Here is a 26357-nt window from a genome sequence, read left to right as displayed (position 1 = left end):
TCGACCTAATCCCATCTTTTGTTTTGATTTTCTATGTGAGAATACATGCCTTATGTTGAGTATCACCCTTTTGCTGTGTGCTGATGGGGTTGATTATCTAATTTGAATTAAACCCCATTTGCTGTGTACTGTTTGGGGTAAGTACTTTGTTGTGTACTTTGTTGAGAGATACTATCTATTGAGAGATCGGATATCTCAGGACTTGGTTCCAACCCAATTCCAAGGGTTAGACGAACTATTCGAGCCAGTTGGGAATTTGGTCGAAGATAGTTCCATGCTAAATTTGAGATTTAGTTCCTTGTTAAAACTTTGACGAAAGCTAAGTTATTTTGTTTCGCTCGGGCTGCTGTGTGCTGTTGACTGGCCAGCGGGAGTTGATAAGGTGAACGGGAAAAGTTAAGTTGAGTCTACGGACCATGAGTACTTTGGTTGATGGAGTGTCAACAGGCGTTCAATTTCGGGGAATTGAATTGGTTTTGGAACCACCCGTATCCTTCCATTGTGATGTTACTTTTCTGTTATTGATGTGAAATATCCTGATTTACTTGTTTAATTATGTGAGTTTACATTTTTCCCCCTGATTACTCACTAAGCATATAGTTTACCCCATTCTATTTGTTTTCCTTAGCAGGGGGCCGACGCGGGGATCGCTCGGGAAGGGCTTTAATGTTTTGGTTATAGACGAGTTGAACTTGTACTTATTATAAATTGACGAGTAAGATGTATATAGTTATCATGATGGTTGTAGTTATCAGTTTTTTAGAGTTTACTTTCTGGTTCTCGTGGTATGCATGACTTGATGTATTAGGTTGTGCAACTTTTGAAGATGTAATCGTTTAAACAAAATTTTCTTTTCGCGTGAATCTATTTTCTAGTTTTATGAGTGAGTGAGTCCCGGCGAGAGTTGGGCAGGCAACCCGCCGAACCCTGGGGTACACCCTAGGGAGAAGTGGGGCCGTCACAGGTGGTATTAGAGCCTGCTTCGCGTGGTCTCTGCGTGGAGTGAGATTGGGCTAAGTGGTGAATAAGTATGAAGGACTAAGTGCTCGTTCGAGCATAAGCTATGAATCATAAATGTTATAGGTCTTAAATATTTCTCATGGTATCCGAGAACTATAGATAAGTACGTCAGGTAGGAATTTCGATTGTAGATAGTTTACTCTTGGGAGTGGCCAGCTCGAGATGTGAATTATCTTATTTCAGATTTTCGTGCCTGAGTACTCCAGAATTGAACTTGAGACTTGCATTTTGGGAACATGAACAGGCTTTGTCCGGCTAGAGTGAGTACAAGAGATCAATGGGCACCTTGGGAAGTGGATAGGAAACCGGATGGGGGTGATTTTCACTGAGTGAGGGACGACAAGTCACGTTTTCTTTCGTTTTGCCCTTGCATTGTTCCTACATGTCATTTACTTGTGGTATGTTAATACCTACATATATAGTACCTGCTGCACTTGACTTTGTCTAACTTGAAATGTCTCTTGGTGTATATGGTGCATTATATTATGTATATGTCTCCTTGTGTATTTGGTGTGTTATATCTTGTTGTTTTAGTCAATTTACTGTGTTACATACTAAATCACCTATTGAAAAAATGTCGAGGACGACATTCTTTGAAGGAGGGGAGATTGTGATACCCCAACTTTTAGGATCATCTTTTGTTTAGTCTCAAAGAGGATCTTACGGTTCCTTTAATTTATTTTTATTTTAAAACATTATTTTGTTTTAAAGAAGGAACTAAAGCTATTTTTTTGGGTTTGATTTAAAACCTTGTTTTATTTTAAAAGACTAGAAACCCTAAAAGTCTAATCAAAACCCTAGTTTCACTTGTGACTGACCATTTTTCAAATTTCTCATATTTTAACCGAAACGCTAAATTCAATTTATGGGATTGTAAAACCCCTTACATTTTTCTTAAAAATTCCCATTTATTTGGAACTTATGATTTTATAATAGCCCTACTACCCAATCACACCACAATAAGTGTAAATAAATATAGAAGTAAGGGTTTTCGTTGTCCGTTTTCAAATTAGAGCGAATTAGGATTTTTACGTTTTTCCGTAGTATGACTATTCGATACGGAGTGAGAAACAAATTTGGTAGCTAAGAGTGACTTTTGGATAAGGAAATATTATATGATTAGAAGTGATAATAATAAGTTAGTGAGTAGAAGGTAAAAACACTAGTATACGCGATTTAAGAAAAATCGGTTCAAACCGACGGGTATCGATCACTACCGATTGAACCCACACCTTGACCACCACTTCCTTACCACCACATACCCTTGATATTTTTGTAAAATATCCCCCCTCATCCTCAGCCACATGGCCGAAAATTGTGGCCAAAATGCAAGGAAAAGAAAGAGAAACTTGGAAGGCTTTGGTGGTGACAAGTGTCAACCACCTATGGTTTCTTGACCAAGCCAAGTCTCACCTTCTTATCTTCCATTTGAGTTCATCTTTCCTCATTTTTCTTCCTGTTTTGGCTGAGAGCTAGGAGGAGTAAGAGAGTGAAGAAAGTTCAATCTTCTACCTTGAATCCAACCTCTTGAGTGCAACCAAGAAAAATTAAACCTATTAATCACTAGTTGGAAGCTTGGGAAGCTTAAGGAAACAAGAATTTCAAGGAGAGGTGAAGGATCATTCTTACAAGGCCTTGTCTTGAGGTATAATGGCTGATCAACCATTCTTTCTCCATTAATCATGATTAAGTTGGGTATTAATGTTGGTATTGTGTTTGTGATGCTTGTTTCAAGTGATTTGATGATTAGATTGATGACTTTTGAATTAGGGTTCTTGTGGGTTAGGTGTGGTATGATGTATATATATGGTATATGATCTTGTGAAGGTGATAGTAGTGGTAGTTTCAAGGTGAAAATGTGAATTATAGCTTGAAATAACAAAAATTTCAGATTTCTGGAAAATTTAGTTTCAGTTCTGCCCGGTTCCATTTCTCTATGTTAGAGGCCGAATTAGGCTTAGCACAAAACATGATAGTTGTATAGAATGATATTTTGTGGTTGTCTACAAAATTTCAGCTCAATCGGAGCAACGTACCCTATGAAAAGATGAAAATACCCTGACTGCCCTAGGAGTGAAATCGGTGAACAGTTTTGCCAGTACACTAAATTGGTTGCATTTGTTCACCTGGATACGTACTGAACTAGCTTTTAGTCAAAACATGAAAGTTTTAGTACGTTGTCTTAGCTTTTCAACGCCTCTAAGAACGTCTTAAACAGACTTTGGTAACTTGAGATATGGCTATTTGAAGGTAGTACGGTTAACTAGCCGATTAGTTGGAATTTGTTTCTGTGAATTGGGAATTTGATTGGGTTACACTGGAATTTGGACTAAGTGGTCTGCATAAAAACTGTAGCCCTCTGTCTTAGCTTCGAAATTGTGCCAATAGCATCCCAATCCGATAAGCGTAGCTTGTCCGATACGCTAAGTAACGGCGAATCTGTCTTTTGATTTATGCTTTACATTTCATTTCCGAACATGTACCTAATTTAATTTGGTATTTGTATGACTTTGAGCCTATTGAACAGCCATTGAAATGAGGTTATTCTATGTGTGATTTTGGAACTGTTTGAGGAAAATATTGAAGCCATAAATGGCTGAAAATTGGGTAAACACAAGGGGCATGTCGCCAAATTCTCACGAGAAAGATAAACTAGCCTTTGGAGTTCTAGTTCTGTATTTTGCAAATTTAACTTGGATACACTAAAAACTGAGTCGAGGTGTCTTCATGGAAGTTGTAACCTTTTGTTTAAGTTTCGAGACACTACCTAGTACATTTGATTCGATAACCACAACTCTAGTTATGGGCAAAATCGTGTAACCCGTTTTGTACCATTTTCATTTTCACGCACGCGCACGTGTATTTCTCAACCGTTTTTGCCGTTTTGTACCGTTTAGGTCTACTTTTGTTATTTTGTTACCATTTCGACCGTATTGGCCAATTTCGACATTCTTTTGGGTTTAACGTCATTTTTGACCGTTTTTTATTATTTTGACCGTTTTCAACCGTATTCGATCGTTTAAGTTATAAACTGCTGTTGTATGGCCATTTCACTTATGTGTGTATATTATCTATCAATACAGATTGTGAGGCCTTTGACGGTGACGGTCAAACTCAGTGAATTGTATCGTTTTCGTGCCAAGTTTTATCAAGTGAGTAATTGGGTTGTTTATTGATGTGGAATTGTTGAAATACCTTGTATATGTTAAATGAGTACTTAGGCGAGGGTGTACTTTATCTCACTCGACCTAATCCCATCTTTTGTTTTGATTTCCTATGTGAGAATACATGCCTTATGTTGAGTATCACCCTTTTGCTGTGTGCTGATGAGGGTGATTACCTGACTTGAGTATCACTCTTTTGCTGTGTGCTATGGGGGTGATTACCTAACTTGAATTAAATCCCATTTACTGTGTGCTGTTTGGGGTAAGTAATTTGTTGAGTACTTTGTTGAGAGATACCACCTATTGAGAGATCGGATATCTTAGGGCTTGGTTCCGACCCAATTCCAAGGGTTAGACGAACTATTCGAGCCAGTTGGGGCTTGGTCGAAGATAGTTCCATGCTAAACTTGGGATTTAGTTCCTTGTTAAAGTTTTGATGAAAGCTAAGTTATTTTGTTTCGCTCAGGCTGTTGTGTGCTGTTGACTGGCCAGCGGGGGTTGATAAGGTGAACGGGAAAAGTTAAGTGGAGTCTACGGACCATAAGTACTTTAGTTGACGGAGTGTCAACAGGCGTTCAAGCTCGGGGAATTGAATTGGTTTTGGAGCCATCCGTATCCTATCATTGTGATGTTACTTTTCTGTTATTGATGTGAAATATCCTGATTTACTTGTTTAATTATGTGAGTTTACATTTTTTCCCCTGATTACTCACTAAGCATATAACTTACCCCATTCTATTTGTTTTCTTTAGCAGGGGGCCGACGCGGGGATCGATCGAGAAGGGGTTTAGTATTATGATTATAGACGGGTTGAACTTGTATTTGTTATAAATTGACGGGTAAGATGTATATAGTTGTCGTGATGGTTGTAGTTATCAGCTTTTCTAGGGTTGTTTTCTGGTACTCGTGGTATGCATGACTTGATATACTAGGTTGTGCAACTTTTGAAGATGTAATCATTTAAACAGAATTTTCTTTTCGCGTGAATCTATTTTCTAGTTTTATGAGTGAGTGAGTCCCGGCGAGAGCTGGACATGCGACCCGTCGAACCCTGGGGTACGTCCTAGGGAGAAGTGGGGCCGCCACACAATTAGCATCCTATTCTTTTTAGTGCAACAAATCAATCTGAAGAAACAATAGATCTATGGACGTTTTACTATATTTTTTACATCCTTAATAGGCAAAAACTTTCTTTTGTGCATAATAGATTATCTAGTGTAACATGTGTGTATATTTTCCTCGTCCTAGAGAAGCAGTGCCTTAAATTACACAAGAAATTGTTGGAGTTAAAATACTTTTGTTATATCTTATTCAACAATTTGCCGTCGTAGGTATTACTTGTTGATTGCTCAATAGACATTGTGACCAAGTTTGAATGAGCAAAGTAGCAAAAATTTAACTCTACGTTGAGTATAAAAACCTGAATTACCATTTTTACTGTTATTTAGTTGAATTTGGTCCAAAAATATGATTTACTCACAACCTCAATTTGGTATAAAATTGACATTTGTTAGGAATTAGAATTTTTTTATAAAAAAAGAGAGAGAGAGAAACAATAGCAGTTTAAATGCAATGAAAATTTGGCCTATATATATATGTGTGTGTGTGTGTGTGTAAAGGCAATAAGAAATTGTGAGGCCATGCAAATTGGAAACCCTAAATATTGCAAATCAATATTGCAAACCCCGGCAACGGCGCCAAAAATTGACAGGGTGTCGAGACCTGTGCAATAATAAAAAATAAAGCTAATTGCCAGTTAAAGTAACCAAAATCCGATTCCAAGTACTGGAGTAAGGACTCTAGATGTGCAATGGGTTGTTTGATTCACCCTGTTCCCGAAGAGTTTGCTTGGTCCGATATACCTTAATGGGATGACTTTTTTCACAAATAATTATGAATTTGTAGACAGGGCAAGTAAGGTCGTATCCTCAAGGATTGGAGATATTTGTCTCTTATGAAATCCAAAACAACACAGGGGGTGTTTTTGTATAAACGATGACAATCAAAGAAATTCAAATAAAAATAAAAATAAATAGCTAGCTAGAAATTAAATGACAATTCACTAAAAATTAGAGTAACAATAATTAAAGATCTAACTAAGAAATAACTTCAGTAATGGTTCACCTAATTGATCATCGATGTACAAGTAATTCAAATTATTCATTAATAAATAGGTTATAACTGCCAAACAAGCGATGACAGTCAACACTTCCTTACTGCATTGATGATTAAGGTACGCCCGTTAACCACTGCTTTAATTGAGAAATAATCCTAGATATGCCCGTAAGATTTAATTCCCCAATTGCCTTAGTATTAGAGGAGTCCTATTCTAACTAAATAACGCACTACCAGAGTAATTTCAGATTAGCCCGCGTATCCCCCTAATACAAATCTAATCATGCCAGTTGTCACTAATTCAAGGCAATTAAACAATTACGGATTTAATGTCTTAATTGACAATAGATTATCAAGTTAACTAATTATCCAGATCCAAGACAATCAATTAATTAAATAATCATAAGTACTGTAATCAAGGAATATGCAAATACCAATAAATAAAAGGAAAGGATAAAATTAAATCGATCTCACAATTTTTAGGCGAGTCAGAGCCTCCGTTGTCCTTTTACTAGAGTGAGAAAATTAATTCATATTCGATGCAAAAAATCTATACAAAATTGAAGTAAAAGTCGCGGCCATTGTCCTTGATCGAGGGGTTCAGTTCGTTCAATTGGTAAAAGAATACAGAAAGTGATTGAATCCTCCGAGTGCTCCTGACATGCACAGGAGGAATCCACCCAAGAATCCAAGGAAGAGTCAAAAGAAACGCTAAGCTAAAAGTCCTGCGTACCAAGAAGATGAAAAACTACTCAGAACTAAAGAAACGAAGAAAAGTCAAAAGCTAAAGATAGTGCTAGTTCTCTGCTCTTAATTCCTATTCTATCTTATTACTAACTAAGCATCATCTGTGCCGCGGCTCCCACCAAGAAGAAGAAGCCCTTCAGCCGTCCTTTTTTTTCCATGCTGTCTTCCGCCAAAGGGAAAATGACCTGTTTCATCCCTCACATTTCACAAAAATATTCTTTTCATCCCTCACTTTTAAAATGAAGCAATTTCATCCCTGACATTTAAAAATTAAAGCTTTTACATCCTTGAACCCAATTTTCAATCTGAATCAAACCACCTATCAACCTGATTACAAATTTTGGAGGTATAATTGGTAGATTACTTGGTTAACTCAACTTGAATACAACTCAACTTGAATTCCTACATTGTCATTGTATACACTGATGGTTTTATGTACCTATCATATCATTTCAATTTAAATTTAAATACCAAATTTTGTATTTATGATACACTTCTAGACTCGTAAGCGAATATATTAACGGTGCATGAAAAGATTTACCCAAAAGAAAAACCCCACTATTCCAAGACAAATAATGGCCTTTATGTTATAATATTTATTTTTGTGGTTTGATAAATGTTATCTGAATATGATGAATTGACCGAGTGACCTATCAATTCTATCTCCGAAATTTATTACCGAGTTATTAGATGGTTTGATTCAGATTGAAAATTAGGTTCAGGGATGTAATAGGTTTAATTTTTAAATGTCAGGGATGAAATTGCTTCATTTTAAAAGTGAGGGACGAAAAGAATATTTTTGAGAAATGTGAGGGATGAAATAGGTCATTTTCCCTCCGCCAAATTACTAAAAAAGGTCACGTCTTGACGTTCCAAAAATGTCTCTGCTACTTGAACTCTTTCCTGATAATTATCAAATTGACACTTGTTATGGTATTTTCGTTCTACTTCTTGAAATAAATGCAAATTGCCAAAAGTGAGTAGAATCTGACAATTAATCCACATCAGGTCAGATAATAAGGAAAATTAATAATAAAATAAATAATAAAATTACAACCTATCAGGCATTTATTGTTGTTGCTGTTTTTCTACTTCGGTCAATCTAACCAACAGAAAAAGTGCTAAGTCGTAAAAATTGGAGTGCAGATTATGGAGACCAAGAATTAAAAGAAAGATGGTAGCACAGTACCGTGCCTTCCACTTTACTTTGGAATAAATTATGACTCAAAAAGTCCAGTGCTTGCAGGCCCTGCAGAGTCAAGAACGATATAACTTTACAGTGAAATGGAGCGGAGACTGTAGAGGACTGCACTGGATTGACACTGGATTAAAACTTTGGTTGTTCTTTAAATCCACATGCATCTCTTATTAGAGCAATGAGTCTGGTTTAAAGGCTCAAATCAGTAACTTTAATAGCTCAAACTTAAAGTATGTATTCAAGGCAATACATGGTGAGAAAAAAAAAACATTTTCAAGTATCAAATTTGGTAATTCTAATGAGTAAAATTACAAGGTTCTATTTTTACGCTGGAGATATTTATTATCGTAATATCTAAAAAGTAACTTGTATATATTAGCTACGTTCTCCATGCTCCAAAACAGGGTGAAGATCCAACCTGTATACATATACAAAGTGCTAATCTCTTTTCCTATCTGCCCATTTTAAAACCATTATTTTTGTTGCACGGCTAATTTCTTTTATTTTTTTTTGTACAATTTTTTGGTGCATTGAAAAGCAGCTATTGAGGTTTTTACATGATTATATTTATCAAAGTCCTTATATTGCATCAATAATTTCGAGTGTATTTATTATTGTTGACGTTTCCGTGTCGTTGACGAGAAATTTCTTGTTGAGTCAATCTGTTCTACTAAAATGAATCCTTCCCCTCTACTTTACATTGGAATAGTTAATTCATTATTGTGGCCGTTTACGTGTTTTTGACAAGTAATTTCTTGCTGAGTAAATCCGGCCTACGGAAAATGACTCCTTAATTTAGTGCTAAACTGTCCAAATTATTAGGACAAAGATGTTGCCTTCCCAAAGGGGAAGGCAAGTATTAGGACAAACCCGATCCGGGTTGCGTACCAAATGATGTACTGAAGACTACTGTACAAGTCAACTCAAATGTAAGGTTGCAAATCGGCGAGTCGAGCCTAGACTTGATCAAGTGAAGCTAGAGTTATATTTTTGGCTCGAAGTTAAATTAAAAATCAATTGAGCACCTGTCGTACATCTCATGTTCTCTAATTGACCTTGGGTGCATAACTATGATCTTTTTTAAAAATGAATTTAGTAGCACTTGGGGATAATGACTAACGAAGGTACAAAACTATATTCACAAATAACTTTGGACCGAGCTCTGTTAGAGCCTTTAATCATATTACTCAAACTCGAGTTGAGCTAAGCCACTACCATTATGAGGATCATTTTAGGAGGAAAGAAAAATTCTCATCAAAAAGTGGAAAGTGCACAACCGTCTCAAACAAAATTTCTACTCCTATTAATTCAAAACCATCTTTTAATACATCAACGATTCTAACTTAAACACCCAAACTCAACGTGTTAGTTTCAAGAATAGTAAGTCGGCTTAGTTGACAAGAACGTATTACTTTTTCACAAAAAATTGTGAGTTCAAATTCCACTGCCATGGTTCTGAAGGCATATTCTGACATGTGAAGGTGACCAGAATCGAACCCACTAAAAAAAGAAGTTTTAAGACTAGAAATAATCATTTTCTTCAGGGTAATTTATGGGAAGCATATTTGTGAGTCAAATTTAAAAAAATTATTTCAAGATTCGGGTGGTTCATTTTCGTCGGGGTATATTATGGATTGAACTTCAGTATAACTCAAGGAAAAACAAAAAAGTATGATCAACAGGCAGCAAAGAAAGATTTCACCGGGGCGGATGTTCTGGCCAGGCGACTTCGGTGCCGAATGAGGTGGTTATTGCCTAGTAAAGTTGCTTCTTGGGGTAGCTCCTAAGCAGTATTTTGATTGATTATTTTCATCTGTCACCTGACCCAGTGTGATTTTGCTTCTTTCTGATTTTCATTTAGGGGTTTTGCTTGTACAATTTCTAGTGGCCATGTTACTAGAATTTTGTGCCATTTCTTTTGGGCACGATCTTAGTTGTGACATTTTGCGGCCCAATGTTAGCATCGGTACTTGAAGCCAAAACATGACCTGAGATGGGTTTTGGGACCAAGAGAATATGTGGGTCTAAATTGTATCATTGTCAAGGGAATAGGTAGAATAGTTTGGACTGCTTTAATTTTCATATTGATACAATTTTTTTTTTTGCAAAAAAAAATAATTAGTGAAAAATACACAAATTTTACAAGGTAATTAAACTAATAATCAAGAAATAAAAAATTATTTACTTTCTGTGCCACATTTTTGTTAATCATCTAGTGGCTAAGGTTGAAACCCAGAATATAAAAATTTTGAGTTTTAATTCCGCTCTCCTCCCCCTATGCTGCTAGAAAAAGGAAAACAAAAAGTTGAGCGACTGTACAATTTGGCCATTTGTATTGCAAAATGGCAACTTGATCATTCATTTGCTTTTGACCAATTAAAAATTATCCAAAGCCGCTCTAATCAGAAAAATTATGGTTATTCAGAAAAGAAATGGTAATTGTGCAAATAAAGAAAATAAAACCGCAAATATGAGAAAAAAAAACTGTAGTGCAAAATATATTGAACACCAGAATTTCAGCTCATATAGTTCCTCTTTCAATACTTGCAAATTTATTGGACCTTTTTCCAAATTCAAGAATCCCAATAGAGTAACTAGGACCAATTCATCTCCTTCTCATGTTCCAATTGAACACTTTCCATGTTTGCTTTTTCTCTGAGGAACGAGACCTGCAATACTCGTAGAATCTCGACAGGATCCAATAATCAATATAAAAAAACCATGCTCTTCTATAATAAGGGCTAACACAAAGAATTACCACTAATGAAATCACGATCACCATATATGAAGCAAAAAAGCTCCAGGTGAATGCTGCCACATCAATTGCACCATCAACTTCTATGTCTTGATCACCAACATTTTCAGGGTGTGGAGCAAAGGGGTTACAACTTCGCTTGAGCAGTGGTCCACAGAGACCTGGATTTCCTCTATAATTGCTTTCGTCAAAGTTTGCAAACTGCCATGTATCAGGCACCCTGCCAGACAAGTTATTGAATGACACATTGAAGATGGACAAGGTAGTCAATGATGCTAGCTCTGAAGGTATTTCACCACTCAAATCGTTGTAAGAAAGATCCAAGCTCTCTATTTGGTTCAACATGGAAAGTCTTGAGGGAATAGATCCTTGCAAGTAGTTGTGGGATAAATTTAATGCCCGGATATGTCTGAGATCACCAAATTCAGGAGGAATCGCTCCAATCAATTGGTTACATGACAGATCAAGTCCAGACATGAAATTCAATATATTCCCTGCATAGTGTTCGCTTCTACTTTTTGTTATGAATATCACTTTTTCTTGCTCGGAAAAAGTTATAGAATACTCACTCGAGTATATCTCCATGGCCAAAAAAGGAAGGTTTATGGCGTAATCACTACTAAAAGGCTGGTCATAGGCAAAAAATGCATCTGTGGAGAACTGCCCTCTGCCAAAAGAAATGTTGTTGAAGCATGTAGGCAGTGGCCCAGAAAACTTATTCTGAGAAAGATCCATAATTGTCACATTCTGCAGCTGACATAAGTGCAAAGGAATATGACCAAGCAATTCATTTCCCCCCAGTAGAAGAACCCTGAGCTCTTTAAGTTTACCAATATAGCGTGGTATACCGCCAGACAGCTTGTTGTAACCCAAATCGAGTGTCATCAAATTGAAGCTCCCAGACAGCATGTTTGAGATGGGCCCTGAGATCATGTTGTGATGCAGGTGGATGAACTTCAATGACGTAAGCTCGGAGCAGGCTGGTAAAGGTCCGATCAACTGATTTTTGGAGAGGTCTAAAAATTCAAGATGTGAAAGTTTGCATATAGCATCTGGTAAGCTACCTTCTAGCAAGTTGGCTGACATGTCAAGACCCTTCAAATATGAAAAATTTCCAATCCAACTTGGAATTTTGCCTTGAAAAGAATTGTTTGAAATATCCAGCCAATATAAACTTGGAGAGCGAGATAATCCATGTGAAATGCTCCCAATAAAATGGTTATTATCCAAGTGAAGGAATTCTAGGCTTGTTAAGTTCGTGGACCCAGAAGGAAAATTGCCATGCAAATTATTATAAGACAATACCAATATTCTAAGACCTAAACATCCAGTTCCAATTTGACTTGGCACCTCCCCCGAAAACTTGTTATGGGACAAATCAATTGAATCTGCCCATGTCAAGTTTCCCAATGACTGGGGAATATTGGCTTCAAATGAATTTCCTGACAAATTCAACCACTCCAGAAATGGAAAAGATAAACCGATATTTTGAGGAACCTTACCACTGACGTCATTGTTTGAGATGTCTAATTGACTTAGATTTATTCCCAGAGAATCATCCACAAGAAACGGACCCGTAAAAGAGTTATCCTTTAGAACAAGAACTTCAAAGTTTGTATTATTTTGCAGAAGCCAAGTAGGAATCTCCCCAACTAACTTATTGGAAGACAGATCAAGAATTTGCATTTCTTTCTGATAGAGCAGGAAACTTGGGATTTGTCGAGTCTGATTATTCAAGTTGCAGCCAGATAAATAGAGAGCCTTTAGCTGAAATGGTGGGGGCAGAGCAAGATCCTCAGTGTCGACATGTGAATCATTGTTCAAAGGTCCAAGTTCGAACCCCTGAAGCTTTGAATGGTTGCCCAAAGAATTGAAAGAAAAAGAACCTCCAAAAAGGTTGCCAGAGAGAGATAGATACTCAAGGTGTACGAGAGGAGTAATGAGAGCTGCAGGGATGTTTCCGCTGAGAATATTGTTGGAGAGATCAAGAACTCGAAGAGACGTCAAGTTTCTGAAGCACATAGGAACAGGCCCGTAAAAATTATTGTCACTCAGGTGAAGTTCATCGAGATTCTTCAAACTGCAAATTCCTGTCCAAAAAACAAGTGCATTGTAAGCTTTTCATACAGTAATAGTTGATGCTAGGTATGAATTGTCAATATATAGCCAATTCAGAAACCATGAAATCATATGTTACACGCAAAAAAATTGAAATGTTGGTTTCCAAATTTCATCCGGTCTAGCTCAACATTTGAAAAGTAAATAGCAACTTCCTGCAAGCAACCGAGCCTTTCATAGCCTATCTTATTACCTTGAAGGACGGAGGAATCATTAATACCAATACCGTTCAAAGATAAGGCTTTGAGAGAAGTTAAAGCCTCAATGTCGGAGAGTTTGTTAAATTTTGTATATTCAAGATTGAGTACCTTCAAGTTCTCCAGCTTCAATTCTGCAGTTCAAAACTTTATGTTAGTATTATAGTTTTGGATATATCAAAATTACATAACTATTGTTGCATCTCCATTCCCTATTCTATAAGAATTTGTATATTTCAAACAAGGTAAATTATGCCACAGGTCGACAAAATTTTCGAAGTCTTATTTAATCCACTATACTATTTTTTCACGTCAATTGATCCACTGAACAGCTAAAAAGGATCAAATTGGGCTATTCTATCCATTTGCTCGATTAAAATAGACGAAATTCATTGCATGTGAGCTGCACACTCTGCAGGGGCAGCTTTGTCATTTGGTAGTAAAAAGTTGTATGGTAGACAAAGGGGACGTTTGATAAAACTAAAAACTAAAACTTGAAAACTAAAACTTAATTGAAACCTAAATTTACTAAATTTCATAAAGTGAAATATGTTTGATAACCAGCTAAATTCGAGCACTAAATTAAAATATTTTATTTTGTTTTTAATTATATAGTTGAATAGTAATATTACGTTTTACTTTTGTACTATATTAACTTTTTAAATATCAATTTTTTATACTAATAATCTGCATGCTAATAGGAAAAGTATGTTTTTTGTATGTGCATATGAGAAACAATTTGCAAAATTTAGTGTGCAAATGTCTATCTTCAAGAGAAGTAAAATATATATTTTGTGTGTTTGATGGAGAGATTATGTTTAAAAGTGCATGTTATACAAGAAATACGTGTAGGAGAGGGAGAGAGAATATGTGTGCATCTGAGAGAGAGAGAGAGAGAGTGTGTGTGTGTGTGTAGGTGTGTGAGAGAGAGAAAATGGAAAGAGAAATGGAAAGAGAAATGACACTTAATACTTCAAAGCATGCGATAGGATCCAAAGAAAATAATTTCGATTCTAACTTATTCTAGGTAAAGGATAAGGAACCAGAAAATCCAGCATCATATAAGTTAAGAAGCTCCAATTTTTTAGACAATTGCATTCTGCAGCAACAAGATGATCCAAGAACTCTTACAATGGGCAGATTGGGCTTTTTTTATCTTTTCTGGTATATCTATACTTTATAATTTTGGTATATCACCACAATAAAAATAAAATCAACTAATTAATATCTTTCAGACTTTGAATCTGTAAATTAAGCCACCCCTCTAATCCCATATTTGTGAACGTAAAATTGAAAAGAATAAGACGCTTTACAATTAAAGTTCACATTTAAGAGCTTTTAATTGGAATAGAGTACAAATAAATAATAGTAAGTCATTATAAGTATAGATATTCATTTACTTCTACGTGCGAAAAAAGAACTAAAACAATGAAGCGGAAAAGAAAAAATAGACAAATAGAAAGTCAAAGAAATTTACGTAAGGTCAAAGAAAGTCTCATAAAAGAATTAGGAAATGCTAAATTTCTTTCTTTTCGAAGAAATTCTGCTTTATATTCTTCTTTAATTGTTGGCCAATATAATATTTTCTTAAAATTTGCAGTGACATTTTTTTTTTTGTAAATTTTATTTCTCTATTATTTTATGAATCAAGTTATTTTCTTACTAAAGTACTTCTATTATTTCTCAAAAGATTTAGGAGTGCAAGGACCACCTGTGTCATAATGTTTTGCTGATATAGTTTTTTACTTTTTTAATTTAATTTCCAAAATGTTTTCTAATAAAGCACGTCAACAATCAGTAAACTTTTCTAAATTCTCATTTAGTCCATTTTATTATTTTCATATATGCAATGAGGAAAATGTTCCAAATGTAACGTGCAATTCACATGCCGTAAATTTTGTCTCTTTTTAATTGAAAAAATAAATAGAACGACCAATTAATTATTTTTAGGAGTTTAGCAGTTCAGTTGACATAGGAAACACTACAGTAAGCTAAATTAGATTTTAGAAAGGTTTGGTGATTCACTTTATCCTGAAAAATAACATTTTGAATTCATTACTAGATCTGTAACTTCATCAACCAAATAGCCCTTATAATATTAAGTATTGATATTTAACATAAGATCAGAATAGGACAAAAATCAAATTACTGATCCTTCTAGAGTCACAAATGGAACTCCCACATCTTATTCATGTTCCATTTTGCAATTGAAAGTTAATTAAACCACCTAAAACGAATGGATAATTCTAATGTACAGCTAATCTAGAAATTTAGGCAAATTTGTTAATTTTTAGGAATCTATTTTCTTATTGGAATTTGGACATAATATAACATCAAATTATAGAAATAGGGAAAAGTACACAGATAGTTCTGTCCTATCCTTATAATCTTGAAATAGAAAGAGAAAATAATGGTTATACTCCAAATCATGTGACAGGATCCAAAGAAAATTATTTCGCATCTAGCTTATTCTAGGACTGTAATTTTTTTTTTTTGTAAAAAAAAAAAAAAGTATCCCAGTTCAACTATATACGTACCTTTAAAGGATATGGAACCAGAAAACTGATTACCGCGTAAGTCAAGAAACTCCAATTTTTCCAGACACTTGAATTCTGCAGCAAGAAGATGATCCAATTAGAACTCCTAGAATGGGCAGACTGCGGTCCAACAGCTCTCATGCTAATGGATTCTACAATTTTATCTTTTCTTGTATATCTATGCTTTATAATTTTGGCATATGCAACATCTCTCACAACTACAAAAAAAAAAAAACATTAACTAATTATCATCTTTCAAACAACTGCTCACATGTTAGCCCACAGGCGATTTTTTTGGGCAAATTACATTTTATCCCCTTATAGTTTAGTATTTTTTATATATAATCCCCCTATGGTTTTAAAAGATATACACAACTCACTCATGATTTGAATTAAAGTGTCAAAATAACAGAATTTGCGATTCATAACGGAGTCACCTGAAATATCAAAAATACCCCTATGTAAAGTTGACAATTATTTATTAACCACAAGGGGGTTATGTGTATATTTTGAAAACCATAAGAGAGTTATATGATAAAATATTAAACCATAACGGGGTTATATGATAAAACATAAACATATGGGGTTAGTGCATCATATAAATTATGTTTATATATTTTTATCATTTCAACCATTTTAATTTTTAAACAAGGGTAATTGTGACATTTTTAAGGTTTCGTTACGAATGATCATTTCCATCACTTTGACACTTTAATCCAAATCATGAGGGGGTTATGTATTGCTTTTGAAATCATAGGGGGGTAAAATATAATTTGCACATTTTTTTTTCCTTTCTTAAGTCCATAGGCAATTATTAAAATGTAAACAAACTTTGGATATGTAAATTAAGTTACCCTCCGATCCCATACTTGTGAAGGTAAAAGGAAAACAAATAAGATGCTTTGTAATTTGCTGTACATCAATAAAGTTCACATTTAAGAGCTATTAATTGTAATAGATTACAAATAAGTTTAGATATTCATTAATTTCTATGTGCTGAACAGGACCCAAAACAAATGAAGTAGAAAAGCAAAAATAGAACAGACGCAAAGTCAAAGAAAATTGTGTAAAAAGGTTAAAGAAAGTCTCATATAAGAATTATAGATAGTAAGTGAATAAACCTTCTATAGGAAACGATCCCTCTAAATCCAAATCACTGAGAGACAGCCTTTTAAATTCACTAATTGCAGTCATACATGGAATTATGTTGTTGTTGAATTTGTTTAAATCAAGGTATAAGGACTTGAGATTTTGCAACTTAGCCCAATTCCTTCCTATAATAAATTATGGGGTGGCGTCCCCTCCCCAAGCCAGGGGATATTTGCCAAAAAAAAAAAAACTTAGCCCAATTCCTGCAGCGTGCAAAGCACGAGTCAGATTCTAATAAACGGACTAAATACCAAAGAAACCCCTTTGGCTAATCCAATATACACATTTCCTCCTTATAATTTGAAAAAGTACAATTTAACCTGCATGGTTTTGGATTATAGTGAAACTTGATGATTTGGTGATAGGTCGAAGTAAGAAAAACAGAAACTAACTAAGTACTATGCATAAAACTTGATGCAAGTGGTAAAATTGTTGTACATTACACAAACTAATTTGTAACCGGTCACCCATTGAATTGAAAACTATTTGATAAATAAATAAGACACACTATCAAAAAACGTGGAAGAAAAACTTGGTTGCTAATTGACTAAAAGAAAATGATGGTAAGAAGCGAGAGTAATTCAAATTCAAAAAATAACAAGTATACTTTGTAATGCAATATCTTAGTCTTTTCTCTTGATCCATTCATTCTTTTCCACATAAATTGCCTTTTTTTTTCTTAGAGACATCAATTTTACTCATGTATACATTCCTTAATTATTGCTCCTAATCCATCACGATAGGTTGATGTTTTATGCCTGTATGATCTATTTTTTAATTGCTATTTTTTCTTGACTTCTTTCAATTTATGATATATTAATTCTTGTAGTTTTGAAGAATTTAGGGATAATTTCAAAAACCTCAGGAGAGGTTTCTGACAATTTTACTGAGCTTTCCTGAGATTTGAAAAATTATACTTACCTCCTCTGATTTGATATTTTTAGTAACAAAATCTTAAAATAATATTAACTTCATCAAATTTTTAAATGAATACTCAAAAATGCCCTCGTGTATTAAGTTTTAATTTACTTCCCTACACAATTATAAGATTATCTAGTGTAATTATAAGGAAAAGGTGCCAAAATTTTTATGTCCATACCTACTATTTGATAAACAACTATAATAATAATTTTATCACTATAATAGGATACTTTTGATAGTATTTTATTATGGATTTAGATTTATAAGATAGAAAAGAAAATGTCGAAATAATTGATGTAGTGTTTATGAGTTTTTCGAGTAGTGGGATTATCATAATTTAATAGTGGTTTTGGGCCGTTTCTTTTTGATTTATTGTTAATTTTAATACCAAAAAATAGAAAACAAAGATTAGCAAAAAAACATTGGATTACGTATAAAGTTAACTCGTCAAAAAAAATCACTGGTTCAACATTTGGTTACAATATAAGTTAGAGATAATAGTGATAGTTCTACAGTTTTATTGGTAAAAAATTAAAATTAAAAGGAATAAGAAGGAAAAATAATGAAAAAATAATTTAAAAAGTCATTCTAACTAGAAGCATACCAAACAAGAGAATTTCATTAAATTATTTAAGGGTAGTATTGTCATTTTAAATAACAAGAGAGGTATGTGTAATTTTAAAAATCTCGAGAGGACTAAGTAAAATTGTTAAAAAAACTCAAGGGAGGTTTTTGAAATCATCCCTAAAATTTAATGCAAAATAGTTTCCTGTTTAATTAAACTATCGTCAGTTTGTATGGGATTTTGAGTCTTCTACAATTATAATACAGATATACACGCAGATTAAGAGAAATTATAAGAAATAAGGCTGAGAAATTATAAGAAAGAAGAAATATGAAAAACTTGCCTCAAGCTGCGGACAAGAATGGTAAAAGTAAGGCTAGAACGAAAGAAAAAAAGATGATGAAGAAAGATGAATTACTTGTCTGTGTAATCAAGGTTCTAAATGGCCAATCATTCGATAGAAGCTTAGCAAAATCAAAACATATACAAGATTAAATTTTATATTTTACTCTGGAAAATTAGTAAATTGCAAAGTACAAAGAAGGAAAAGATTCAACATGGTGTATGTGGTTTAGGCCAAGATTCAATTGTTGTTGGGGAAAATTAAAGGATTTTCTTGCAGTGATGAAGAATGGGATGATTGGTTGAGAGGTGATTCAAAGATTGAACTAACAACGAAAGAAGTATAAGATGATTGTGCAGCAACAAGATGATCCAGGAACTCAGAATGGGCAGATTCCACGCCCACAACCCTAATGCCTATAGATTGGGCTTTTTTTTTTCTCTTTTCTGGTATATCTATACTTTATAATTTTGGTATATCACCACATTAAAAATAAAATTAACTAATTAACATCTTTCAGACTGCTGCTCGCATGTGAGTCCACAGATAGTTATTAGAATGTAAACAACTTTGAATTTGTAAATTAAGTCACCCCTCTAATCTCTAATCCCATATTTGTGAAGGTAAAATTGAAAAGAATAAGACACTTTACAATTAAAGTTCACATTTAAGAGCTTTTAATTGGAATAGAGTACAAATAAATAATACTAAGTCATTATAAGTAAAGATCCTCATTTACTTCTATGTGCGAAACATGACCTACAACAATGAAGCGGAAAAGAAAAAATAGACAAACAGAAAGTCAAAGAAATTTACGTAAGGTCAAAGAAAGTCTCATATAAGAATTAGGAAATGCAAAATTTCTTTCTTTTCGAAGAAATTCTGCGTTATATTCTTCTTTACTTGTTGGCCAATATAATATTTTCTTAAAAATTTGCAGCGACATTTTTTTTTTGTAAAATTTATTTCTCTATTATTTTATGAATCAATTTATTTTCTTACTAAAGTACTTCTATTATTTCTCAAAAGATTTAGGAGTGCAAGGACCACCTGTGTCATCATGTTTTGCTGATATAGTTTTTTATTTTTTAATTTAATTTCCAAAATGTTTTCTAATAAAGCATGTCAACAATCAATAAACTTTTCTAAATTCTCATTAGTACAATTTTTTATTTTCATATATGCAGTGATGAAAATGTTCCAAATTAACGTGCAATTCATCACATGCCGTAAATTTTGTTCTTTTTAATTAAAAAAAAATAAATAGAACGACCAATTAATTGTTTTTAGGAGTTTAGCAGTTCAGTTGACATAGGAAACACTACAGCTAAATTAGATTTTAGAAAGGTTTGGTGATTGGTGATTCACTTTATCTTTAAAAATAACATTTTGAATTCATTACTAGATCTGTAACTTTTATAATATTAAGTATTGATATTTAACGTAACATCAGAAAAGGACAAAAGTGTACTTGATTTTTCTTTGGTAGTTAGTGAATGGGTTTCTAAATTAAAATGAAAAGAAAAATTAAATACCTGATCCTTCTAGAGTCACAAAAAGAACTCCCACATTTTATTCATGTTCCATTTTTCAAATGAAAGTTAATTAAACCACCTAAAACGATGGATAATTCTAATGTTCAGCTAATCTAGAAATTATGGCAAATTTGTTAATTTTAGGAATTTATTTTCCTTATTGGAATTTGGACATAATATAACATCAAATTATAGAAATAGGGAAAAGTACACAGATAGTTCTGTCCTATCCTTATAATAATGGTTATACTCCAAATCATGTGACAGGATCCAAATCATGGGACTGTAATTTTTTTTTTTGTAAAAAAAAAAACACTTGAAATCAGACGCTTGGATATGCGTACCTTTAAAGGACATGGAACCAGAAAATTGATTATAGCTTAAGTCAAGAAACTCCAATTTTTCCAGACGCTTGAAATCTGCAGCAAGAAGATGATCCAATTAGAACTCCTAGAATGGGCAGACTGCGGTCCAACAGCTCTCATGCTAATGGTTTCTACAATTTTATCTTTTCTGTATATCTATGCTTTATAATTTTGGCATATGCAACATCTCTCACAACTACAAAAAAAAACATTAACTAATTATCATCTTTCAAACAACTGCTCACATGTTAGCCCACAGGCGATTTGTTTTGGGCAAATTACACTTTACCCCCCTATAGTTTAGTATTTTTATACATAATCCCCCTATAGTTTTAAAAACTTTATACAATTCTCTCATGGTTTGGATTAGAGTACCAAAGTAATGGAATCTGTAATCCATAACGGAATCACCTAAAACGTCAAAAATGCTTCTATGTAAAGTTAAAAATTATTTATTAACTACAATGAGAGTTATGTGTATATTTTGAAAACCATAAGGGGGTTATATGGTAAAACATTAAACCATAAGGAGGTTATATGATAAAATATAAAATCATATGGGATTAGTGCATCATGTATATTATGTTTATATATTTTCATCACTTCAGTCATTTTAAATTTTAAACAAATGTAATTTCGACATTTTTAAAGGTTCTGTTACGAATGATTATTTCTATCACTTTGACACTTTAATCTAAATCATGAGGGGGTTATGTATAGTTTTTGAAACCATAAGGAGGTTATGTATAAAAATGTAAAATATGTAAAATATAAAATGTAAAATATAATTTGCCCTTTGTTTTCTTTCTTAAGTCCATAGCCAATTATTAAAATGTAAACCAACTTTGGATATGTGAATTAAGTTACCCTCTAATCCCATGCTTGCGAAGGTAAAAGGAAAAACAAATAAGATGCTTTGCAATTTGCTCCACATCAATAAAGTTCACATTTAAGAGCTATTAATTGAAATAGATTACAAATAAATAATGCTGAATCATTCTAAGTTTAGATATTCATTAATTTTTATGTGCTGAACAGGACCCAAAACAAATGAAGTAGAAAAGCAAAAATAGAACAGACGCAAAGTCAAAGAAAATTGTGTAAAAAGGTTATTGAAAGTCTCATATAAGAATTATAGATAGCAAGTGAATATACCTTCTATAGGAAACGATCCCTCTAAACCCAAATGACGGAGAGACAGCCTTTTAAGTTCAGTAATTGCAGTTATACATGGAATTATGTTGTTGTTGAAGTTGTTCCAATTCCCTAGGTATAAGGACTCGAGATTTTGCAACTTAGCCCAATTCCTGCAGCCTGCAAAGCACGGGTCAGATTCTAATAAACGGACTAAATGCCAAAGAAACCCCTTTGGCTAATAATTTGAAAACGTACCATTTAACATTTGCTGAACTTTCTTTATCAGTTGTCTGCTAACAATGAAGAGGATAATATGGATAGCTACAAAATACCGGGGGTGTGAAAATTATGGCACTCGCCGAACTATTGAGTGAGATTTAAGGCCATTGAGACGGAAGGATAAAACTTAGTTCGTGCATAAGAGGTTCAGATGTATTTAACATTTTTTTTTATTGGGGTGTCCCGGACAGTTTCAAGTTTTTTTTTTTCTTTTTTGGGTAAAAATACAACCAAATCGAGAAAGTATCTAATGTAAAGGTAACAATAAATGTCATTGCGATATAATTGGAAGGTATTTTCTAATGGGCACCCTACATATTTAATATTCATCTGACCTATTACGTATATACGCATACTAATAATTATTGCATTTTCTAGCATTTGTATATTTTTCTATTTAATCTGACCTATATTTTCTTATATTTATTTTATTTTTCTAATTAATCTTATAATTTTAAAATTATAACATTTGAAAACATTGGGCACTCGGTTGATAAATCCAAATTGGAATTATGAACACCAAAGCGCAACTCGTGCACAGGTATTTTGTATGATTGTGATTTCAATTGCTTTCCTTTCCCCATGCGCCGCAGTATCAACACATTTTAGCAGCAAGTAGCGCACGAGTGCATATTAGCTCAAAGCGTGAAAAGAAAGCAACTAACTGAAGTCGTTTGAACCCGTCCTGTCGGGGTTGAGGATCGACTCGTCAATGATCGTTTAGTGACGGCGGGCCGTGCCCACAACTGTTAGTTTTTTTTTTTATTAAATTTAATATTCGAGCATGATTAAAGTTTTTAATAGAAAAACAATGATGAAATAATCAAATCGACCTTTGAACCAAGTCATATATAAATTGTAGACAAAATTTGGTTTCAAAATATAATTCCAAAATGACATCATTGCAAAAATTAAATTTCATAATAAAGCTTCTTCTTCCCTACTGATTTCTGGCAAAAGAAACACTTATTAGAGCTTTGCAGCGGTCCACCAAAAGAGGTTTTCGATATTTGACTCTAAATAAAATGATGTAAGATTTAAACTTTTTAAGACTTTTATACTTTCCACGTCGGCAAAGATATAAATGTTTGTACATCACACAAACTAATTTGTAACCGGTCACCCATTGAATTGAAAACTATTTGATAAATAAATAAGACACACTATCAAAAAGCGTGGAAGTAACACTTAGTTGCTAACTGACTAAAAGAAAATGATGGTAAGAAGCGAGAGCAATTCGAATTCAAAAAATAAAAAGTATACTTTGTAATGCAATATCTTAGCAAAATCAAAACATATACAAGATTAAATTTTATATTTTACTCTGGAAAATTAGTAAATTACAAAGTACAAAGAGGGAAAAGATTCAACATGGTGTATGTGGTTTAGGCCAAGATTCAATTATTGCTGGGGAAAATTAAAGGATTTTGGGTTGACGGAGACTTTCTTGGGTTGACCAACTTTGACTAATACAAAGAACTAAACCCTTTAATCAAAATTGGTCCAGTTCGATGGTTCAGTCGTCGAGCCAAACCATTCATTGTTCATACTAACATCTCAAAACTCAAAAAGTTTGCCTCCTTGTGCTGTTGGAAAAATTTATATAACAACATAATGTAAAAATTAGGTTTTGATGCGAATAATCCAGGAAATTATGCTCCCAGTATGTTGCTGTCGGGTAAAATAAATACCACTTTCCTCCAATTGGAGCATAAAGATCCCTCCAATTGGATTGGTACAAACTAAATATGGGATTCTCAAGCAATACATCACCAACTACACTTACTATATCTAACATTTGTACCACGTCAAGTTTAAATATATTAACCTGCAAAAAAATCTTCTTAATTATTGTGGGAGAACTCTTTCATGAGATGGTGAGAATACCAAAATAGTAGATACCAAGAACAAGAAACTTCAAATTATACAGTAAAAACGACTACAACACTAAAGAAAACCAATGATTTGAAAAAAAGATAGTAGGGTACGGTAGTTACCTGTCACGTCACCCTGGAAGCCATTATTACTCAAGTCTAGAGTTCGCAGGTCCTTCAGAGGTATGAAAGTGCTAATATTTATATTTACATACCAATAGTCAAGCATACTCTCTTGCAAATAACTAAGGTGGAGTTCAACAATTCTCCCAGTAATATTACTACACTTGACCCGTTCCCAGGTGCAGCAATCGGCATTTGCTCCGTCACCTTCTTTTCCAGTCCACGAAGAAAGGATAAGATGAGCATTTGTAGTCACATTTAAGGAAGCTTTGAAGTCCAAGAGAGCATGTTTTTCTTCTAAAAAGCAACCTGAGCAAAGTTGTCTTCCGTTGAGTATTATTGATACAGCAAGAGCCCATGAGGCAATCAGAATGGAATGACCGCGCATGATTTCAGTCTGGAGAATTAGTGAAGGAAAGTGCTGTAATGAAAATGGAAGGCAGGATAATTTATAAAATCCTGTATTCCTTCTAGTTGCGTATCCTCAACGAGTCAACTCAGGTTTAAGTCTTTAAAGTTGCATGCTCCAAAAAAAAGAGTCTTTAAAGTTGCAAAAAAAAGCCTGGTCAGTGGAACTTAATTTGGGCCGCTTTAGTGGAGTAGACATTGACATTTTTTTTATCGTAACGATAGTATTTATATAATCTATTTTAGCCTAATTTAGGGAAAAGGAAACCTAACCAACGGGAACCCACAAGCCTCTCTCAATAGTCATCGATAGACATTGACTTAAAAGGTAACTTTTTCTTCAAATCCACAAGCCTCTCTCAATAGTCCAGTGAGTCTGATTTAAATGTTCAAATCGGTGGCTGTAATAGCTCGAACTTAAAGTATGTTTCAAGACTGGTCCATGGCACGAAAACAAATAAATAATCAAATACAAATTTGATAATTTTAATGATTTAAAAAATTAGAACATTCTGTTTCTACACTGGAGATATTCAGTAGAATTTCAGTACACTTCAAGAAAATATGACTACTCGTATTGGTCAAGGGGCAGTAGACAAATATTGAGCGTGTAACTCGCGCAAATGTTTTGGCCAGCGAAACTGGCTGAGGCAATTACTGGTAAGTGCACTTGTGTTTTCTTGGTGGCTACTTCCTAGTATTTGATTCATTATTTTCATCTATCAAGTTAATGTGCATGATTTTGATTCATTAAGGGATTCTTCTATTATATTTTATTGACTAGAATTTTTATGCTGAAATTTCAGCAGGAATGAAATGTGATGCCTTTGTTGTCCTTTGAAATTAGCATGCAAATGACGCAAAAATGTGACGCGAGATGGATTTTGGGATAAAAGAAAGTTTATTTTGAATGGAAGACACTCCAATTGTATCGTTGCGAAAATAAGTGATTAATAAAAAAAACACGTAATTTTTCTAATTGAAAAATTAACATAAGCAAAATGACCGAGAATAATCCATTACTTTCTCATGGACTAAACTTAGAAGAGATATTGGAGACATAGAATTATCCACCCCTTGTGATAAAATATGACATTTCGTCGATTTTTCTTTAGAGTCACAATCAGTGATGTAGCAAATGCTATGTCCCACAGAAATATTACATAATTCACTAGTTTTTACCAAAAAAAAAGAAAAACATTTTGTTTGGATAGAGTGTTATTTGAAATAATTACTGTAGTACTTTTTGTGATGTGATGTATGTGAAATAAAAAGATGATTCGAAATATAAAAAAATGAATTGAAAAATATGTTTTTGATGCAAGCGAAATATTATTTGAAATAACATAGTATCTAAATAAACCTAAAACTGGTTGAATAAGTCTTATTTGGCTTAAAAAAAAAGTCTTATTTGACTAATTCATCGTTTGGAGGTCTTCCAAGTTACAACTTGACCAATGATACTCCCATGTTCATGGTTGGAAATGTGCCAACGAAATCCAGAATTAGCTATAGAGGTTTTTCCACATTCATGAAAGCAACGCCACGGATTAACTCATTTATTATCATGGTCCTTATATTGAGTTATTATTTTGAGTGCATTATAGTTGTTGCTGTTTTTCGTAATTTTTTTATAAGAAATTTCTATTTTGGTCAATCTTTTTTTTTATTTATCAACATGATAAATTTTATATTACAATTACTCCTACTCTACACGATGGGGAGAGCGACCTAAAGAGGTCGAAGAGAACCCGGTGAATCACAACGGTCCAGACGGGTGCCTACACACTAGATGACTAAAATATTT

At 33.7% G+C, this 26357-nt stretch overlaps 1 protein-coding gene across 1 annotated transcript; it reads right to left on the bottom strand.

The window, feature by feature from the left end:
• Positions 1-10849: 10849 nt before the first annotated feature.
• On the bottom strand, positions 10850-24547 carry LOC113752311 (receptor like protein 21-like). The gene is made up of 5 exons (XM_027296427.1): positions 24143-24547; positions 21885-22043; positions 20709-20783; positions 13311-13448; positions 10850-13089 (listed from the first exon to the last, which is right to left on the bottom strand). The coding sequence occupies exons 1-5, from the start codon at positions 24528-24530 to the stop codon at positions 10850-10852; spliced, it is 3000 nt and encodes a 999-aa protein (XP_027152228.1). The 5' UTR covers positions 24531-24547.
• Between the last annotated feature and the right edge of the window lie 1810 nt (positions 24548-26357).

Source organism: Coffea eugenioides, chromosome 11 (genome assembly GCF_003713205.1).
Source record: "Coffea eugenioides isolate CCC68of chromosome 11, Ceug_1.0, whole genome shotgun sequence".
Classification (NCBI taxonomy): Eukaryota; Viridiplantae; Streptophyta; class Magnoliopsida; order Gentianales; family Rubiaceae; genus Coffea; species Coffea eugenioides.
The sequence above is the reverse complement of the archived record's forward strand: the minus strand, read 5'-3'. Positions and strand labels throughout refer to the sequence as shown.